A 21860-nucleotide genomic window follows, 5' to 3' on the forward strand; every position below is an offset into this window, starting at 1 on the left:
GCTGCGCTATTTGACAATGTGTATGTGTTGCTTTTCCTCAAGTCACTGATCGGATGAAAAAGATGTCTTGTTTCTAAATAAACTCCCTCACTCAGCAATATGCCACAGCCACTGCCGTGTACATCCATTGTCGAATCAATCACGCGGTCCTAGATTTGAGCTCCATTCACTTTCTATATCTCACAAGAGTCTCTTGTTTGCCAGGTGAAGATCTTCACCCATTAACATTGCATAATCCAGGACAAAGAGGCGGAAACAGAGTCGGAGTCAGCTTTATTGTCAAATACAGTAAAGTCTCGTTATATCGATATTCTCTGGAGTCGGAAAAAATATCAATATAACCGGACTATCGATATATCCGATCCTGCGGCATGTAAATTTTCTCCTTGCGTTCATAGAAATAGTATCGTAATAAGCAGTACTATCGATATAACCGATATCGATATAACGAGACTTTACTGTATATGGATGCTCATATGCATGACATACAGCACAGATGAAATTGTCCTTTCGGACCCAGCGTGCAAGGCACTTATGATGTGGCTAAAAAAGACATACAATTGACAACACAATACATGTAATTTCTGAATGTAGTGAGGTAGTGTTATATGTAAAGTGAGGTAGTGACGTATGTAAAGTGAGGTAGTGTCGTATATAAAGTGACATAGTGAAGTAATGCAAAAACAAAAAAAAAAAGGTTGAAGTGAGGTCTTGCAGAAAAAATAGAGTTCAGGATGATAGTACAGGGTGTAGCGTGTAGAGTGTGGCAGTGGGAAGGGGCAGGGGGGCAGGGCTGGGAAGGAGTTGGGTCTCCTGACTGCCTGATGGCAGAAACATATTTTCCCATTCAATAATATACCGAGTATGATTCAAAGGACCCGACAGACAGTGTCAAGGCAGACTCGCGTCTCGGACGCACAAATAAAAACTGCACTCCCAACTTGTCCAACCTGAAATGCAGCAATCCGAGTTGTACGATTGCGTGAACGTAACTGGGGGCCACTGCGTTGTCAGCGGTGACGCAAGTGTCAATAAGGGACGTGTTCCCATGATGCACATCCTTGAAGTCTCACTTCCTCCATGATCCGATCACCTCCACCAGGATAGTTGATTTGTTGATAGTCATTTTCACTCAGTCGTTTGGACGCTTTCACGTATGCGCATTTCTGGACGTTGCCTTCATGCGCTCCCAACTGCGTGCGCCAAATCACAGGACGATTGAAAGAAAATTAACAATTGATTGAAATTAGATCATTGAATTTGTATTTATCTCAATGTCATGTTGGTCTGGAGAATTGAATTGAATATCACCTCGAATTCCCCCTTCACAAACTGTAATTATCTTGCCGATCGATGTAAATCCGCGTGTCGAGTCCAGTTCCTGATTCGGAAGGAAAAAAATTGAGCAACCAACGTTTAATTATTCTCACCATTAAGATTAACGCAAAACAGGAATGTGATTGGTAGAGAAGTTGCCACACAAACGGGTGACTTGTCGTGTAAGGCGAAATTCCGAGGCGCAACCGCCTTGATAAGTCTGTCCCACCGCCCATGAACGTAGCAAGGGCACAGCACCTTTGCCGCTTGTGACGAGTTAGTTCCGAGGTCTGACTCCAGAGTCCGGTTTGGTCCCAAGTAGGAGAACCGCGGACCGAGAGGTTGGCGATCGACGAATCGTACCTCTCCACCGAACCGAAGCCGATTCGCAGTGAGTTGAGGAGGTGTTCGCGTGGTACTCTCTGAGTCGGTGGTACATGCTACGTCGGTCGGACTCCGTTCCAGGGCGACTTCACCTCGAGTAAATATGTTGAAGAAAGATCGGAGGAGGCACCCCGCGGCGTGAAAAGTGACTTCCAGGTGAACGGAAATGGCCTGATTTCTCTGCGCCGCTATCATAGGCGCTCATGTTTCTTTCGGTGGGAGCGAGAGAAAGTTTGCTGCGCTTCACTCGGAAATAAAGGTTCCCTCTTGTTACCGTGTGCTGCGGCATCGTCAACCGGCTCTCCAGGATGTATGACCCCGAGTCGAGGAAGAACCACTGGACCTTGCGGCTCAACGAATGCGCCGTGGCCAAAGATGCCCGGGGTGCCTTGAACGTGCCCCTGTGCGGTGGTGCCGAGAACGGAGAGTTTGCGTTCGTTGGGCCACTCGAGCAGAACCAAGTGCTTTATGACCGCGGACAGTTGAATGGCGGAGAGCTTCTTCTGGAGGTGGAGAACAACCCCATCTCTGGACTACCCCTGTACGACGTGCAGGCCCTCATCAAGAGCTGCAAAGGTCCCGTCAGGCTCAAAGCCGTCAGGCCAGGTAAGTACTAAAGCGGCAGCGACAAAGGTGAAAGCACGACCATCGCAACTAATCGCCACCACATTTCACGCGCTCGCGCTCCCACCTTTGCCACAATCTGCCTCTGCGACGATCGATCAAAACCATAGTTGAGACTTCTTGGCCCTTTCAAATATCTCGTTCCCCTTAATTCACTGTGGTGCAATTTGAGAGCGCACTTATTAAGTCCAAAGTATGAATTTGAAAAATTGTCTGGGCGGCATCAGATCCAGAGAAAAGAAAATGATGGTTTCTTTTCATGGCAATCTGACCAGAGTTTCTGAAAATTACCATATATGAAAAAGGCGCATTTCAAGATGAGCACAACACACCAGAAAGTTTTGTAACAATACTACTACTAATAATAATACATTTAATTTCAAGCGCCATTCAAAGCTCTCAAGGACATTTTACAGTCACAGACAAGCATAGGTACTATTATAAATAAAATACAATCATAAATAAAATACAGTTATAAATAGAAACAAGAGAAAGAGCTACACAGAAAATGCGATTTTTAAATAGGTGGGTTTTGAGATGGGATTTGAAGGTGGGAAGAGAATCCATGTTACGAATGTTGGGAGGAAGTGAGTTCCAGAATTTGGGGCAGAGCAGCTGAAAGCCTTGTCCCCCATCGTGCTGAGACGGCATGGGGGGTTGCATACAGAGGTGGAGGGAGGAAGAGGACCTGAGGGAACAAGAGCGAATAGAAATTTGAAGAAGGTCAGATACAGTGCCTTGCGAAAGTATTCTGCCCTGTTGAATCTTGCAACCTTTCGCCACATTTCAGGCTTCAAACATAAATATATTCCATTCATTTTTCGTCAAGAATCAACAAGTGGGACACAATCATGAAGTGGAACATTTATTGGATAATGTAAACTTTTTTAACAAATAAAAAACTGAAATGTGGGACGTGCAATATTATTCGGCCCCCTTCCTTTAATACTTTGTAGCGGCACCTTTTTCTCCAATTACACCTGCAATTCACTTGGGGTATGTTTCTATCAGTTTTGCACATCGAGAGACTGACATTCTGGCCCATTCTTCCTTGCAAAACAGCTCGAGCTCCGTGAGGTTGGATGGAGAGTGTTTGTTTACAGCAGTCTTCAGATTCCCAATTGGATTCAGGTCTGGACTTTGACTTGGCCATTCTAACACCTTAATACGTTTATTTTTCAACCATTCCAGTGTAGATTTGGCTTTACTGTCCTGTTGGAAGAAAAATCTCCATCCCAGTCTCAGGTCTTGTGCAGATACCAACCGGTTTTCTTCCAGAATGTTCCTGTATACATCCATCCACCCATATTCCTGTCAATTTTAACCATCTTCCCTGTCCCTGCTGAAGAAAAGTAGGCCCAAACCATGATGCTGCCACCACCATGTTTGTGTCACGTTTTGCGAGGTGGTGATGGCGGGTGCGGATCCCAAAAAGCAGGCAGGAGGGAGCAGGAGGTTGTTTGACAAATTGTATTAAAATAAAGGTCAGCAGGAACAAAATGTAAAACATCAAAATCAACTGAACAGAAAAAATACAAAGTATCAAAAGAAGACCAAAAGTAAAAGTCTGCCAAGGTTAAACAAACACATGCACAGCATACACAATGCATGCAGCAAACAATGAACCAACACCGGATGGTCGTGCCGGGTGTCCTTTTAAGTGTCAGTGATTAAAATGACCAGCACCTGCAGGGCTGACGTCGCTACCCGTTGGCCGCCAAGCCGATCGGGACGACCAGCACCCGTGCAGGTGCAGGCGGGGCCGACAGCGCCCCCCGTTGGTCGCCAACCAGACCATGACAGTTTGACAGTGGGGATGGTGTGTTCAAGGTGATGAGCTGTGTTGCTTTTACGCCAAACATATCATTTTGCATTGTGGCCAAAAAGTTCAATTTTGGTTTCATTTGACCAGAGCCCCTTCTTCCACATGTTTGGTGTGTCTCACAGGTGGCTTGTGGCATACTTTAAATGACACTTTTGATGGATATCTTTGAGAAATGGCTTTCTTCTTGCCACTCTTCCATAGAGGCCAGATTTGTGCAGTGTACGACTGATTGTTGTCCTGGACAGACACTCCCACCTCAGCTGTAGATCTCTGCAGTCCATCCAGAGTGACCATGGGCCTCTTGGCTGCATCTGTGATCAGTTTTCTCCTTGTTTGAGAAGAAAGTAGGGATGGCTGGGTCTTGGTAGACTTGCTGTGGTCTGATGCTCCTTTCATTTCAATATGATGGCTTGCACAGTGCTCCTTGAGATGTTGAAAGGTTGGGAAATCTTTTTGTATCCAAATCTGGCTTTAAACTTCTCCACAACAGTATTTGGGACCTGTCTGGTGTGTTCCTTGGTTTTCATGATACTCTCTGCACCTCAAACAGAACCCTGAGACTATCAAAGAGCAGGTGCATTTATACGGAGACTTTGTTACACACAGGTGGATTGTATTTATCATCATCAGTGCCGAAAATGGAACTGTATAGTGCCACTTAGCAGTTTTTTTTTGACGACGATACTAGTGCAGCATGTTCTACCGGAAACAAATTCCTTGTGTGTTCTACATACTTGACAATAAAGATGATTCTGATTCTGATTCTGATTACCATTTTGTGTTTGGGAGCCTTTTACTGAGCGAGTTGCTTGTTCTGTAGCCACAAAGGGACATATGTCTTCTTGTGCCGGTCCCAAGCCCGGATAAATACAGAGGGTTGTGTCAGGAAGGGCATCTGACGTAAAAGCTTGGCCAAAACAAACATGCGGATCAAACCTCTAAAGATGGAGGACACTGATTTGCTGTGGCGACCCCTTGAAGGGAAAAGCCGAAAGGAAAAGAAGAAGAGTCAGTTAGGACAACATTGGATCATTCAGAGATCCTCACTGAACTTCTGGAGTGAGTTTGCTGCACTGAAAGCAAAGGGGCCGAATAATACTGCATGCCCCACTTTTCAGCTTTTTATTTGTTAAAATAGTTTAAATTATCCAAGAAATGTTGTCCCACCTCACGATTGTGTCCCACTTGTTGATTCTTGACAAAACAAAATAATTTCATATCTTTATGTTTGAAGCCTGAAATGTGGCGAAGGTTTGCAAGATTCAAGGGGGCCGAATACTTTTGCAAGGCACTGTAGGTATGGTGGGGCAAGGTTATGGATAGCTTTAAATGTATAAAGAAGAATTTTAAAGTTGATTATATATTTGACCAGGAGACAGTGGAGCTTTTGGAGGACGGGGGTGATGTGGTGAAAGGATGAGGTTCTGGTTATGATCCAGGCTGAAGAATTCTGGACGAGTTGAAGTTTGTGGAGAAGTTTCTGAGGGACACCAAGAAGTGAATTGCAATAGTCAATCCGAGAGGTGACAATACTACGAACATGGATAGCAGTGGTGTGAGGGGTGAGAGACGGGCGAAGACGACGGGCACCATTTGTAAACGGTGTCAAGGCTTTATGTGAAGTGGAATCACCGATTGACATCCTCTTTCACATTTCAATCAAACGTTTTCCAAGCTCTTGTACCCATTCGAGCCTTTGCTTTAGTCACTGGCCTTTTTGGCTTTTGTTGTGGTGTTGGCCCAAGCAATGCATAGTGACAGAGGAGCGTTACCCGAAAGCAGAACACGACGGAGAGATTGGGATAGAGAGGGAGAGCACAAGGCCAAACGTCATTGCTCTTTCAATGGCGTTCAGGTGCTCGCTCCCCCAAAAAGTATGGGGGGGGGGGGGTATATCTCATAAATTCTCTTAGTTGTGACGATATTTCAGATTTCTGATTTCTGAAAAGAGAGCAGCAGGCGGTTTGGTGGCCGTGTCTCATTCATGGTCATCTGGACCCGGCAGGGTCCACTGGCTTTGACAGCAAGCCACTGTGACAGCTTCCTCGCGAACGATAGCAAACTGCTTCGGGGAATGGCGAATCCCACTTGCAAACACATTCGCGTCGCGACGGCCAAAAGAGCCACTTTATTCAAATTGTGCGAAAAAGGCGCAATGTCCAAAATAGCCGCAAAAGGAATGATCAACGTTACTTGTCTGTTTGGCCGGTTTTACTTTTCGACACCACATAGAGACACAGCTCTCGATATCTTGATATCCACATTTGTATTTCCATGTCCATTTCTCTGCCCAAACCAAACGAAGCGATACTGACCACGTGGAGACTTGTATCGGATATTTGGGGACCCCCGACAATGGACTCAAACGCTTGGTGGAAGCAAAATTTTAATAATAATAATAATAATACATGTCATTTATAAGCGCCTTTCAAAACTCTCAAGGTCACTTTACAGTGACAGGATAAGTTTTTCTGTGGGTGAGCAGCGGCAGCCACAGGCGCCAGCGTTCACTCAACCCTCTCATAGAAAGATAATAGCTAGCTTCCTAGCCAGCCAGATATCTAATACCTGTATATAGCTCGGTAGATAGCGAGCGAGCCTGCTACACAGCAAATAGCTTGCAAATAAAGTGCTTTCAATCACACTTTACAGTCACAGACAAGCATAGATACAATAATAAATAAAATAAAATTATAAATAGAAACAAGAGATAAAGCTACACAGAAAATGCGATTTTAAATAGGTGGGTTTGAGATGGGATTTGAAGGTGGGAAAAGAATCAATGTTACGAATGTTGGGAGGAAGTGAGTTCCAGAGTTTGGGGGCAGAGCAGCTGAAAGCCCTGTCCCCCATCTTGCTGAGACGGGCAGGGGGCATACAGAGGTGGAGGGAGGAAGAGGATCTGAGGGAACGAGAGGGAATAGAAAATTTGAAGAAGGTCAGGTTGGTAAGGGGGGGGGGGCAAGGTTATGGATAGCTTTCAATGTATCATGAAGAATTTTAAAGTTGATTCTATATTTGACCGGGAGCCAGTGCAGCTCTTGGGGGTCGGGAGTGATGTGGTGAAAGGATGAGGTTCTTGTGAGGATCCAGGCTGAAGAATTCTGGATGAGTTGAAGTTTCTGAGGGACACCAAAGAGAAGTGAATTGCAATAGTCAATCCGGGAGGTGACAAGACTATGAACGAGGATAGCAGTGGTGTGAGGGGTGAGAGACGGGCGAAGATGAATTATATTGCGTAAGTGGAAGTACGTGGAAGTACGCAGATCTCGATATCTTGAGCTCCACAGTTGTGTTTCCATGTCCATTGCTCCGCCCAAACCAAACGAAGGGATACTGACCACGTGGAGACTTGTGTCGGATATTTAGGGACCCCCAACAATAGACGCAATCGCTGGGTGGAAGCAAAGTTTTGTGATGCCGAGGGGAGGGGGGCGCTCATCATCAGAAACTCGTGTCGGCGGCCGGCGTTCAAAAGTGTTATCCTGGCGCTGTCAAGGAATGCGCTGTTGACACAGCTGTCAGCCGTCTGACCTCGGCATATTCCCGCTGAAGGTGTCGCGGCCCCTCAATGATACAGTTGAGGAGCTCGAGCTCCGCTGTCATTTTGCCTGCCACTACATCTGTGCTTGAGACGGCAGATAATGTGGAAGGAAAGATGGCGCTCAAAGAAAAGTTTTCTGGTTTTATTGATTTTTTTTTTCAGTCTACTTAACAGACGGCCAATCCTCAGTTCCTTTTCCAAACTAAGCGAGGGTACACGGCTTCCACTTCCACTGGGCATAAAGGAGACAAGAAATCACGTGACTCTGTTGGGCTATCCGGCAGTTGCGTGACGTTACGTCCCCCTTTTGAAGAGTCCGTCAAGAACAGGATTGCTGTGCTGTGTGGTCTGCGTGCAGGGTCGTCATGTGGTAGCCGTACTCCCTGCCATCGCGGCTGTGGGGGCGTTCCCGCGGCGCACATGGCCGTCTCCTCAGATGAGGTCACAAGTACAGTGATACCTCGGTTTACGAAGCCCTTGGCTTACAAACTTTTCGGTTTACGAACGTTAAATTTAACTTTATAAAATTTTTACCTTGGCATACAAACTATTTTTCGGGATACACAGAGCTGCCACATGAGTGATGTGTTTGTCGCAAACAAGCCCTTTCTCATAACAACAAAATGGCAGCCAACTGTTTTTGTCCTCTATTCCCCACCCCCAGTCTTCTGTGAAAGCTACGCGATTGGTCAAGAACGCAGTAGTGAGGGTGTGGGGATGACAGAGAGAGTGAGGCCGTTTTCAAAAAAAGAATATGGGGCAGCCGACTTTTTTTGTCCACTATTCCCCGCCCCCAGTCTTCGGTTAAAGCCATGTGATTGGACAAGAATACAGCAGTGAGGGGGGGGGGGGATTAAACATTAGAGAGACATGCAGACAACAGAGAGAGGGTGACAAAATGGATAGAAAACAGTGAAATGTGGACTCGTTTCAACTTTGATATTTCAAAGGCAGAGTGTAGACTGCAAGGTTAAAATATCCCATCAATCAGGCTCCACAAATAACCTGCACAAGCTATCTGTACACTTGATGCAATAATATATCAACCCAGCTAAACAGAACACAATTGACGAGGAACTTGGTAAAATTATCGCAGAGAAAGCACCTACAAGGGATCATTCCTCAAGATGGTGAAAGAAGGCTACGTTCCTCATCAAGTGTTTAATGCTGATGAAACCGGCCACTCCAGTCCATCAAGCCATCAACGACCATCACAAAGGTAAATAAAATGACTTTATTATACTGTACAGTTTATTTCTTTAATTATAATACCATAGCACATTTATTATACATAAAATAAGGTATATTTTGTGTAGTTTTAAGGCTTAGAAAATTAGAAAGTAGAAATTATGTTTTAACAGGACTTGGGAACGGATTATTCTCATTTCCGATGGGAAATTAATTTTTGGGTTACACACTCCTTACTCCTTCCTTACACACTCTGCCTAGGAACCAATTAAGTTCGTAAGCCAAGGTATCACTGTACAATAAAAATGCCTTTGGTGGCTCCTTCAGTGCCCCCTTTACACCCTACACACACGTGAACTGTGTTATCAGACAAAGCAGCTGGAAACGCAAGTGTGGAGGCATTCAGCATAGTTGTTTTGGGGCCCCTTCCCCCCATCCCAAATTCCTGCCTCGCTTCCTCAAAGCATTTTGTTGCCAATGGACTGGTGGCCTTTCCTGTATGGTTGGGCGGAGGTTGGCACACAGTGGGGACCTTTTACCTTACCCGGCGACTCCGGCCAGTCAGATCGCGTGACGGCTGACAAAATGGTGACCCCCTTCCCACGTTTTGATGGCAGCATTTAGCAATTCCATCAACTTGCCGGCAAAGGCGATTTGTGGTTTTGGTTTAACGACTGCTGTTGCGTGTTTAACCCGAAAGTGTTTCCCGCCCATTAGCATTGTACAGTGATACCTCAGATTACGAACCCCTTGGCTGACGAACCTTTCGGTTTACGAACGTTAAATTTATGAAAATATTCCCTTGGCATACGAACTTTTTCGGGACACACAGCTGCCACAATGAGTGATGTGTCGTTCGCGAACAAGCCCGTTCTTCTAAAAGAAAATGTCAGCCAGCTTGTTTTGGTCCTCTATTCCACGCCCCCAGTCTTTGGTCAAGAACGCAGCAGTGAGGGGAGGTGGTTTAAACATTAAAGAGATAGGGAGTGACAAAATGGATAGAAAACAGTGAAATTTGGTCTTGTTTCAACTTTGATATTTCAAAGGCAGAGTGTAGATTGCAAGGTTAAAATTCCGATCAATCAGGCACCACAAATAACCCGCACAAGCCATCTGGACACTTGAAGATACCTATCAACCCAGCTAAACAGAACACAATTGATGAGGAACAAGGTAAAATTATTGCAGAGAACACACCTACAAGGGATCATTCCTCAAGATGGCGAAAGAAGAAGGCTACGTTCATCATCAAGTGTTTAATGTTGATGAAACTGGCCACTCCATTCCATCAAGCCATCAATGACCATCACAAAGGTAAATAAAACAACTTTATTATACTGTACAGTTTATTTCTTTAGTTATAATACCCTTGCACATTTATTATACATAAAATAAGGTATATTTTGTGTAGTTTTAAAGGACAACTGACGTCTCCGGACAAGTTGTCTCCCTAATTTGTAAAATGGCTTCAAATGACTTCTACTGAGTGCATTTTAATAAGATTCCACCGCAGATATCTATATTTTACGTTTTAGGAATCACGCTGAATATTCAGGAAGTCTTGTTTTTGAGTTGGTGACGAGTCCGTATGTGACGTCACGAAAGGAACGCCCCTGACCGAAAAAAGACACATTGTAGCAGTTCTTCCATCACGTCAATGTATTTTGCTGTGCTTGTTTGGTCGGACAACCTTGTGTTGCACCCAAAAGCCGCCAGAAGAGGGCGCCCAAGCTCCATAAAAGGAATTTATCAGCCTGTGGAAACGGAGGTGGCCACAGGATTTCGCCATTTTGTGCCTCTTTTCTGGGACGCTACATTGCAGTCCAGATGCCTTAAAATGACACGAAATAAATTCTTTAATCGATTGTAAACATGTATGCTTTCCTCTTGTAAAGCTTAGAAAATTAGAAAGTAGAAAATTATGTTTTATGGGGACCTGGGAATGGATTATTCTCATTTTAATGGTTTCTTATGGGAAATTATTTTTCTGGGATACACACTTTTCGCCTGACACACACTGTCTTAATCAAGGTATCACTGTATCCCGTTTGGGCCAACGGGGAGCAAAGGAGGATGACGTACCAGACCGATCGGCGGTCAGCTACAGCGCAGGGGGGCCCGCATTGAGACGGCACCCCCATTGCTCTCGTTGTTATTGAGAGAGAGCTCGATAATTGGGCTTGCTTATGGTCAACTGTCTTTGGAGGGAAATTCCACATATGCCTCTTGCTTCTCTTGGAACAAAATCAAGTAGGGGTGCTCCTTGTCGCCACATGATGACACTGCACACGTGTACACTGAAAGAATCCAAACAAGGGCACGGAAAATCCTACTGGACCCTCCACACCCTGCCCAATACCTTTTCCAGCTACTCCCCTCAGGGATGCGCTACTGATCCATGCGCATCAAATCCAGTAGACATTTAAACAGCTTCTTCCCCCAAGCCATTAACTTTTTAAACAGTAACCCAAATAGAACTGTGTAGTGCCTCTTTGCTATTTATTATAATGATACTAGTGCAGCGTGTTCTACCGGAAACAAATTCCTTGTGTGTTTTACATACTTGGCAATAAAGATGATTCTGATTCTGGAGGTCAGGCCCTTGTTGGACATTCCTTAATCCGTGTCTTTTGGGGGCCTTGCAGTGAGTGAGCCGCAATGCTGCCGCATGCATGTGAACCCGTCCGTTTGGTTCACGTGTTTTCTATCGGCTCATGTCGCATAGCTCGTCTGACAGGTTGGAGCGAAACTGACACATTCTTGCACTGCACCTGTCGGCGGCTGCATTGTTTGGGTAAAATGGCTTTTCGCCTTTTGCTCAAATTGGTGAGTGCCACCCTTTGACATTTTGCCCGCCGGCCGACCGGCCGAGGTAAAGCAACATTTTAAAGGACAACTGACACCATTTTTTTATGTTTCCTAACTGACATTGGAAAAACGTTTTACAACATCTAAAATACCCAAAATGATATTTTTAGTCAAATGCAAAACACCAAAAAAATGACTTAAAGGACAACCGACGTCTGCGGACAAGATGTGTCCATAATTTGTAAAATCGCTTCAAATGACCTCTACTGAGCGTATTTTACAAAGATTCCACCGCATATAGCTATATTTTACGATTTAAGATTCGCCCTGAATATTCCGGAAGTCTTGTTTTTGAGTTGGTGACGAGTCCTCACCCTACGTCACTGAAGGAACGCCCCTAACCGAGAAAGGACATACCTTGCATCACTTCAATGCATTTTGCGGTACTTTGTTTGGTCTGAAAACTTTGTGTTGATGGCGAAATTAGAAGGAAAACACATAAATAACACGATAGTGAATCATTGTGTGTTGCGCCAAGACTTCTACAGTGTTATTGATGTTCGCTCACAAAACGTCCCAGGAGACAATTTCCACGGAGCTTTGTCACCCTCTTCTGCCTTTTTTTGGGTACTGTGAGTACGAAAGAGTTTGTCACTACATTTCTCTCCAGATCCATCAAAATGACCAGACTAAATTCTTTAATCGATTGCAAACATATATGCTTTCCTCTTCAGACCTATTTGAATCATATTCATAACTGGATGAGTAACAAGAAAGCACTTTTCCGAATCTGAAACTATTGTTTTGATTCTCGAACAAGGCAAGACGTCTTGGCGTTACACCACGAACAAGGGGACGGCACCTTCTGACACTGGCCACTTCCGGGTTCAATTTGAAGTAGTTTTGGGACACTTTAAGTCATTTTTATTGGTGCTTTGCATTTGACTAAAAATATCATATCGCGTGTTTTGGGTATTTTAGATGCTTTCAAACGTTTTTCTGATGTCAGTTAGGAAACAAAAAAGTGATGTTGGTTGTCCTTTAAAGTGTCCCAAAACTGCCACAAAATGAGCTCGGAACTGGGCAGATTCAGAAAGTCCCGCCCCCTTGTTTGTGACATCACTATTGGTCACACACGGCCTTGCTCCAGAATCAAAACAATGGCTTCAGAGAGTTCAGATTCGGATGCTTTCTTGTTACTCATCCAGTTATAAATATGATTCAAATAGTTCTGAAGAGGAAAGCATCAATGTTTAAACGATTAAAGAAGTCCTTCCATATCAATTCGAGCCGTCTGGACTCCAATGTAGCGCCCAGAAAATGCACAAGATAGTGACAAGCTCCGTTGGAAATGGGTTGATTTGTCCGCTGGGAATTTGTGTAAACTTGCATCTTCTTTATTCATGTTATCGCAATTGGCTGCGACACACAACAATTCACCATCGCAATGTTTATATAGTTTTCCTTCTAATTTCCCGATCAACATGGTGTTTTCAGATGAAAAATAGTACCCAAAATGCATTGTGTGTCGCTTTCTCGGTCACGGACGTTCCCTCCTGGACGCCACTTAGGGGATCGTCATTAACTCGAAAACAAGACTTCCTGAATATTCAGTGTGAGTCTTTGTAAAATGCGCACAGTAGAAGTCATTTGAAGTGATTTTACAAATAATGGACACAACTTGTCCGGAGGTGTTGGTTCTCCTTCAAGTGGCCCCATGAGCACGAGGGGAAGGTCGCATCTATCACGGTCCGCCGTCCTCGCCTCAAACGACACCTTTCTGACCCCAAAGGGGAGAGCTCTCTGGTTCCTTTTGTTTTTGTCATGCTCTGTTTGACCAGTGAGTGGCAGCAGAGTGTAGCGGCCCGTGGGTGACCGCTGAAAATGCCCCCACACTGTTTTGACTCCTCTGACAGCTGTCCCGCAATCCCACAATGCACATTGGTGCGATGGAAATCGTTTTCTGTTGCGTGTTTGCGGAAGCGATTCAGCGGTTAGTTGTCACGTCGGCCCTTTGCAAGCGTGTTGAAAGGGCGCAGCAACCCCCCACCTCTCACTCTGTGGCCCATCTCCGGATTTCCCGACCGGCTGGGCCCTTGGTGTTCAAATTATTATTATTATTATTATTATTATTTATTATTATTATCAATATCATTGTTATCATCATCGTTGTCATTGTTATCATTGTTATCATTATTGTTGTCAATATTATTATCATTATTATTATTATTATTATTATCATCATCGTCTGTGCAAGCTCTCAGTCGTACAGGAGTCGTCCATCGATGAGAAGGTTTCTTGAGCCGACATCTGTACTTTTTTGAAGGTGTCTGACGTTTCGCCTCCCATCCAAGAGTCTTCGTCAGCGAACTAAAGTGTTACTGGTAGTATCGGTCCTATATATATATCCCTAATGTCCAGACATGGCGGCGCCGGACACAGCTATGATAGGTCCCTACTCTCAGGTTGGGGGGAGCAGAAGACCACTCCCTGTGGCCCCACCGATTGTTCCTACGTTCCTGACTAACGACTGGCCTGTTTGCCCCACTCCCTCCGGTATCACCTCATCAGCATTACTAATGTTGTCTAACCTGTGTTGCCTAAGCAGGCTATTGTATGAATGATCCAAATTGAACCTCACCCCACCAGACCGGTTAAATGAAGGATTTAGTTGTTTTATGAGAATCACTTCTTTTACTCCCCTTTCAAACCATCTGTTCTTTCGCTAAGATTTTAACCTCATTGTCGTCAAATGAGTGGTTGCCAGCTTTTAGGTGCACATTTCCTGCCGATTGAAGCCCAGTAGTATTATCCCCAATGAGTCTCCCCAATGTACTGCTCTTTACAATTTTCATTCTTACAATGTATTGAATAAACTACATTACTTTGTTTTTCATTTGGCAGCCTATCTTTTGGATGCACAAATTTTTGCCTTAACGTGTTTATCGGTTTGATATAAGTAGGAATTTTGTGTTGCCAAAGGACTCTTTGTAATTTTTCTGAAACTCCTGCAATGTACGGTACTGCTACTCCTCTCCTTTTCGTATCTTGAGAATGTTTGCTTTCATTCCCTATTCTTAATGACATTTGTTGAATGACCACTGAGGGTACCCACAGTTTGTGAGTGCTCTCCTGATATGTTTTGACTCCTTTTCTCTACCTTCAACGCTTGTTGGTATTAGTTTAGCCCTATGCTGGAGGGTTCTGATAACTCCTAGTTTGTGTTGTAAAGGGTGGTTAGAATCAAAAAGTAAGTATTGGTCAGTGTGCGTAGCCTTCCTAAACACTTCTGTTTTAGCGCTCTGTCCTCTGTCCCAAGAAGGCTAGTTGGTTCTCTTTAATGTCCTCACGAGTAAATATAATGTTGATGTCTACCGAGTTGAGGTGATCTGTGAAGGATTGAATTTCTTATTTTTTAATTATGACAAAAGTATCGTCCACATATCTAAACCAGTGACTAGGTTTTGTCCCTGGGAAAGATGTGAGGGCCTGTTTCTCCATCTCTTCCATGTACAGATTAGCCACTATGGGTGAAACTGGTGAGCCCATAGCACAACTATGAATTTGTTTGTAAAATTTCTCCCTAAATTGAAAATACGTAGTATTAAGGCAGATTTCCAATAATTGGCAGATGTGATCCAGTTTAAGTTTGGTTCTTTCATGCAGAGAAACGCCCGCCAGCAGTCTCGTCCTCACCACTGAGACTGCTGCTGGGGTTGGGACAGATGTAAAGGGAGAAGTCACATCGTAAGATGCCAAAGTTTCCTCAGGTTCCAACATGAGGTCTTTGATCCTCTCTACAAACCCTGTGGTGTTTTCTACGTGATATTCTGTGTTACCAACCAACAGAGCTAAGATAGTTTTTAAATATTTGGCTACATTGTATGTGGAGGAGTCAATGCTACCACCTATCATCGCTGTTTCCGGCGCCGCCATGTCTGGACATTAGGGATATATATATATATATATATATATATATAGGGCCGATACTACCAGTAACACTTTAGTTCGCTGACGAAGCCTCTTGGATGGGAGGCGAAACGTCCGACACCTTCAAAAGCGTACAGATGACTGCTGAAGAAACCTTCTCTTGTATTATTATCATTCTTATTATCATTATCATTATTATTATTAAATGTCGGCTGAAATCTGGTTGCCACAAAAAAATAACAAAACTAATAATAATAATAAAATAAAATCTACCATCCATATACAAATGATTGACTGTCTCCAAAAGCTAGAGAAAGGAAAACATATAGCTGAAGAAACCTTCTCATGTATTATTATCATTCTTATTATCATTATCATTATTATTATTAAATGTCGGCTGAAATCTGGTTGATCACATCTGCCAATTATTAGAAATCTGCCTTAATACTACGTATTTTCAATTTCGGGAAAAATTTTATAAACAAATCCATGGTTGTGCTATGGGCTCACCAGTTTCACCCATAGTGGCTAATCTTTACATGGAAGAGATGGAGAAACAGGCCCTCACATCCTTCCCAGGGACAAAACCTAGACACTGGTTTAGATATGTGGACGATACTTTTGTCATAATTAAGAAACAAGAAATTCAATCCTTCACGCACACTGACCAATACTTACTTTTTGACTCTAACCACCCTTTACAACATAAACTAGGAGTTATCAGAACCCTCCAGCATAGGGCTAAACTAATACCAACTAGCACTGAAGGTAGAGAAAAGGAGTCAAAACATATCAGGAGAGCACTCACTAACTGTGGGTACCCTCAGTGGTCATTCAACAAATGTCAGAAAGAAAGAATAGCGAACGAAACCAATAATTCTCAAGATTCTAAAAGGAGAGGAGTAGCAGTACCGTACATTACAGGAGTTTCTGAAAAATTACAAAGAGTCCTTTGGCAACATAAAATTCCTACTTATTTCAAACCGATAAACACGTTAAGGCAAAAATTAGTGCATCCAAAAGATAGGCTACCAAATGAAAAACAAAGTAATGTAGTTTATTCCATACATTGTAAGAATGAAAATTGTAAAGAGCAGTACATTGGGGAGACTCAACAAATTCTCAAAAAAAGACTTTATCAACATCGCAGGGATAATACTAGTGGGCCTCAATCGGCAGTACATTTGCACCTAAAAGCTAGCAACCACTCATTTGACGACAATGAGGTTAAAATCTTAGCGAAAGAACATAGATGGTTTGAAAGGGGGGTGAAAGAAGCGATTCTTATAAAACAACAAAATCCTTCTTTAAACCGGTCTGGTGGTGTGAGGTTCAATTTGGATCGTTCATACAATAGCCTGCTCAGGCAAAACAGGTTAGGCAACTTTCGCAATGCTGATGAGGGTCGTTATGCTGATGAGGTGATACCGGGGGGAGTGGGTGTAATAGGCCAATCGTTAGTCAGGAATGTAGGAACAATCAGTGGGGCCACAGGGGGGGGGTCCCGCGCCCCCCCCCAACCTGAGAGTAGGGACCTATCATAGCTGTGTCCGGCGCCACCAGGTCTGGACATTAGGGATATATAAATGGGGCCGATACGACCAGTCAGACTTTAGTTCGCTGACGAAGCCTCTTGGATAGGAGGCGAAACGTCCGAAACCTTCACTTTTGTACAGATGACGGCTGAAGAAACCTTCTCATCGATGGACCACTCCTGTACGACTGAGAGCTTACACAGACGCATATACATATAGTAATCCTCCATTTTGTTCAACTAAAGCTAGGACACAGTTAGCTAGCTAGCGTTTAGAAATGAAAGGATGCCCATTTCAAGGTAAGATCAAAACATTGTCATCAAATGGTGAGTAGCTTTCCTTTATTTGAATGTTATTGTGGCTATTTTATATTTGAGTTAATGGCGTACATTTCCCGGTTGAGTGAACGCTGGTGTCTGGCTGCCACTGCTCACCCGCAGGGAAAAAAAATGTTATCCTGTGACTGTAAAGTGCCCTTGAGAGTTTTGAAAGGCGCTTATAAATACAATGTACAATGAACCCTCGTTTATTACGTTCCAGAAATAGCCCGCGATAGGTGAAATCCGTGAAGTACAATGAAAAAAAAAAAAGTTATTTTTTTTAACAATGCAAAACTGTATATACTGCATAATGATACAAAAAACAAAACCTCTTTTTTAATAGTTTAAAGAACGGTGTTGTAAAACAATATTTTGCTGCTGCGCCTATTCGTCCTCACTCTGCTGCGCTGTAGCGTCTTTTTCTACTGAAGGAGTCTTTTCTCCGAGAGAACATTGTTATCTGTAGTTGTTGTAGCTGTCAAGGCCAATGTGTTTGATTTTATTCTGCTCTGTTTGCAGTGTTGTTTCTTTTACTTTGTTTGTTTGCACATTTGCATGCCATTAATAATTTATTTTTTATTTTTTTTTCTCCTGAACCAACAACCGCGATGCACTGAAGACGCGATAAGTGAACCGCGAAGTAGCGAGGGATCACTGTATTATTATTATTATTATTATTGAACTATTGCCAATATGTCAGACGTTAGTGTTTTTGTGCCTCGGGCCCAAGATCTCAGCCTGTTGAGGGACTGGAACATATGGCTAAGCCAGGATCACAAGAAGGCAGAATGTTAACTCTACACAGCCGCCACGGCCGAATCCATCGAGGGGCGATTAGCCCCTATGATCTGATTAACCGCAGCCCGGGACAAAGTCTTCACTTAGGAGATTGATTCATTTGTCTTGACGCAGCTCGACACAAGTCACGATGCTTCATTCACCGGTCGCCGATTAGGGACGGACGGATGAGTAGGAATTCGATTGTCGGAGAAGCGAACTCGCTTTTTAGAAATAATAATAATAATAATAATAATAATAATAATAATAATAATAATAATAATAATCCATTTCATTTCTAAGCGCCTGTCAAAACTCTCAAGGTCACTTTACAGTTACAGGATAAGTTTTTTGTGGGCAGCCACACGCGCCAGCTTTCACTCAACCCGGAAGTAACTCAAATAGATAGAAAGCTACCTCGCTAGCCAATAGATAGTTAATAGATAGCCATATAATGAATAATAATGAATAGATAGCCAGCTAGATAGCCTACAAGCTAGATAGCAAATAGCAAGCTAGCTAGCCAATAGTTAATAATAATGCATTTCATTCATAAGCATCTTTCAAAACTCTCAAGTATAACAACAATAATGAAAATAATCATTAATAATGAGATGAAAGATGACATCAAGATTCTCCAAGTCATTTTGGTGTGACCCTCGTCCCCACCAAGGTGGCAGAAGATGGCACTTGTTTTCGACTCATCTGGGATGCCCCTTGAAAACCACACCCTTGTCCTCGCAGATTCAATTTCCCCTGCTTGGTGTTGCCAATGGCGTGACAACAATACTTTTTCTTTTCCCAATGCAATGGTGGCTGATTTGCGTTGCGAAATTGTTCATCCAAGTCCCATATCTGTGAACCTTTGCCTGCTTTGTGTCCACAATGGCAGGGACCAAGCTGAACAAGGACCTCAAACATTATCTCAGCCAGCGCTTCCAGAAATCGTCGAGTGATCACCAACTGCAGCAAATCATCCGAGACAACCTCTACCATCACGCCGTGCCATGTGAGTACATCAGCACCTCGCGCACGCCCACACACACACAAATACTTGACACTGACCGCCCGTGCTTGAATTCAACTTGATGGTTGTGGACATTGGACAATCTAGCTCACTTCACTTGACTTGAAACGGCCGCTTCTAACAGACAGTCCAAAGCCAAAATGTTCACGCGCAATGGTACTCAAGTCAAAGAAAGATCAAAGTCGATTGCGATGTCTTCGACTTTGTCCCAAAGCTTTCTCCTCTGCTCGTGTGACTGAGTTTGATACGTCTGTGTAAGCTCTCAGTCGTACAGGAGTGGTCCGTCGATGAAAAGGTTTCTTCAGCCGTCATCTGTACTTCTTAAGTACAGATGACGGCTGAAGAAACCTTTTCATTAATGAGCTTGATGTTTCTCTTTAATCATAAGTAGGTTCGTTGTCAGATCTCCCAGGCAGGTGACACGTCGATGTATCCCAGAGCTTGATCGCGGCGTGGAGTCGAGCAAGTTGCGCTGTGAAACTCCATCCGACGCTGTGCGGGTCTCTGCCAGTTGCGTGTGTGTCTGAGTCTGAGTCCGAATGGTTCTGCCCTGTGATTCCCCCAAACTCTCTGTCCCACGCTGGCTACTTATATACCCTTGGCCTGCGTGGCAATGAGTCAGGCTCACTTGAAAGACATCAAACACATCAAAGGGTTGAAAGGCACACTTTCAGTGTGACGCCACATAACCGGCCTCAGGCCTAGGTGATAACTGGGTCGATCCAAATGAGTCACAGGCAGTGAGCACTGTGAGTCAATAAGGTGTTCTGAATGACGAGGAAGAGACGAGACAAAACTTATATTATTGCCTTACTCAGCGGCAGTGATTTATTACTAACTCCATATTTACTAATCAAAACATCAATTCAGTAATCTCAATATCCGAATACAATTCGGTTCAAACTTTCAATAATACCCGCTCCTGATATCAATATAAACATCAATGTGTAGGTCTATACATTCAACATATATTCATAGTAACATCCTCCACATTCGCACATGTGTATATACGTCTGCACGCTCGTGTGTGTTGTGCAGAGGACTACCAATCAACATCCAAATCCCAACTTCATCAAAGCCACAAAACTACTGTTTCAGATGTAGCATCACCCAACATGTCCCTGATTACTTTAACATCATGAGGATATCTAGAAATTATTTTAAATACCTGAACGACAAGGAAGAGACGAGACAACACGTGTATTCAGTATCTGAAAAGAAATGGCGGTGCCGGCAGTGCATACGATTGGGCGCCCTGTATACAGGTAACATCCGATTTACGACCGGCGCGAGTTACGACCACCCGTACTTGTGACCACGACTGCTAGCCTTTTTTTTTTCTACGGCTGCCACCGCTACAGCCCGGCAATGCTGTTGAACGCAGCGTGTTTGCCATGCGTTTGGTAGAATAAAGACTCGAGATGATCCTTCTTGTTTAGATCTGTCACGTTGTGAATGAGGCATAGAGCAGCCGACTCGTCGGAGCGAAATTGAATGTCTGGATCCCCAAGCAAGCGACAGAGACAGGTCCATGCAGGATGATTTATTAAGATACAACACAAAGTGCTGGTTACAAAAAGAGGACCAGGGGAATAATCAAAAATAAAGAATACCAAAAACGACAAGTCGGGGAGCAAAGAGAAACCCAACCTGCATACTACGCCAATGGCGAAAAGCAAATTGCACACAGTGGTGCAGAAAAGGAACAATCCCGAAAGATAATACTACTTACAGGATGTGGGTGGGGGCTCGGACCGGGTAAAGCACGAGCGCCGAAGATATAGAAAGTCTTTGGTAATACAAAGTACAAATACAAGTTGACAGCGACCCGTTTTCAGTGTCCTGATGAAGGAGGTGGTGGAAGTGGCGAGCTGTCTATCCGAATGTGACAATATCAAACAAGTACATGTTTATTTGCCGGAGCAACTGTTTCTTAACAAATGCATACGACAATCTTCTCCAGCCTGACAGCATCTCAGTCCCACAGCAATCGGGGGGGGGGGGTCCACCGACGCCGAGTTAGGTGGGTGTCGGCGCTCGAGCGAATGAGATCGTTGCGATGCAAACGCCGCATCGAGCTCACGTCAGCGCCGCCGCCTCTTTGAGAGACTTTGTTTTGCTTCGCGGCGAGGTGGCGGGTTGGGCGAGTCGGCGTTGCAGACGGCCCCTGGGTCAGGCCGCACGTCGGCGCTGGGTACGCGCCGAGAGGGCAACCTGTAGAACTTCTTTGCTTCGGTGTCCGCTTGAGTCCGTGCATGTGTGTTGGGTGACCACTTCTGGCTGCTCGCATGCATGGGAAGCCGTTCGTATTTTGGTCAGCAGAAAGTTATAACATTTATAAATGAACTGTTGACTTACGTCCATTTGACTTATAACCGTTTTGTCAGAACGGCACCCGGTCGTAAGTCGGATGTTACCTGTATTGGATGGAGGGGTTGGTGGGGCGCTGTGTGGGCTGAAGCCTTAAGGATGGAGAAAGAGAGGGTGGAGGTTTCAAGGTGGGCAAAGGGGGTGAGCCAGAAGCGCAGCGTTAGACAAATGGAATTCATTTGTCATATCTCTGTTGTCCTCTGATTGGTAG

At 44.1% G+C, this 21860-nt stretch overlaps 1 protein-coding gene across 7 annotated transcripts in view; it reads left to right on the plus strand.

The window, feature by feature from the left end:
* The first annotated feature begins 1576 nt into the window (after positions 1–1576).
* Positions 1577–21860, plus strand: part of LOC148890872 (membrane-associated guanylate kinase, WW and PDZ domain-containing protein 1-like) — an 88755-nt gene continuing 68471 nt past the window's right edge. For 3 of the 7 annotated variants that reach the window (XM_089010105.1, XM_089010108.1, XM_089010110.1), the window contains exons 1-2: positions 1589–2307; positions 19145–19261. In XM_089010105.1, coding sequence (XP_088866231.1) covers positions 2010–2307; positions 19145–19261 — 415 coding nt within the window. In that variant the 5' untranslated portion in view covers positions 1589–2009. Of the gene's footprint in view, positions 2308–19144; positions 19262–21860 lie in introns of all 7 variants that reach the window. The other 4 variants (XM_089010111.1, XM_089010107.1, XM_089010106.1 and 1 more) reach the window with 4 other exon arrangements.

This window comes from Hippocampus bargibanti, linkage group LG12 (genome assembly GCF_051943395.1).
Source record: "Hippocampus bargibanti isolate YZ-2025 linkage group LG12, ASM5194339v1, whole genome shotgun sequence".
NCBI classification, from domain to species: domain Eukaryota; kingdom Metazoa; phylum Chordata; class Actinopteri; order Syngnathiformes; family Syngnathidae; genus Hippocampus; species Hippocampus bargibanti.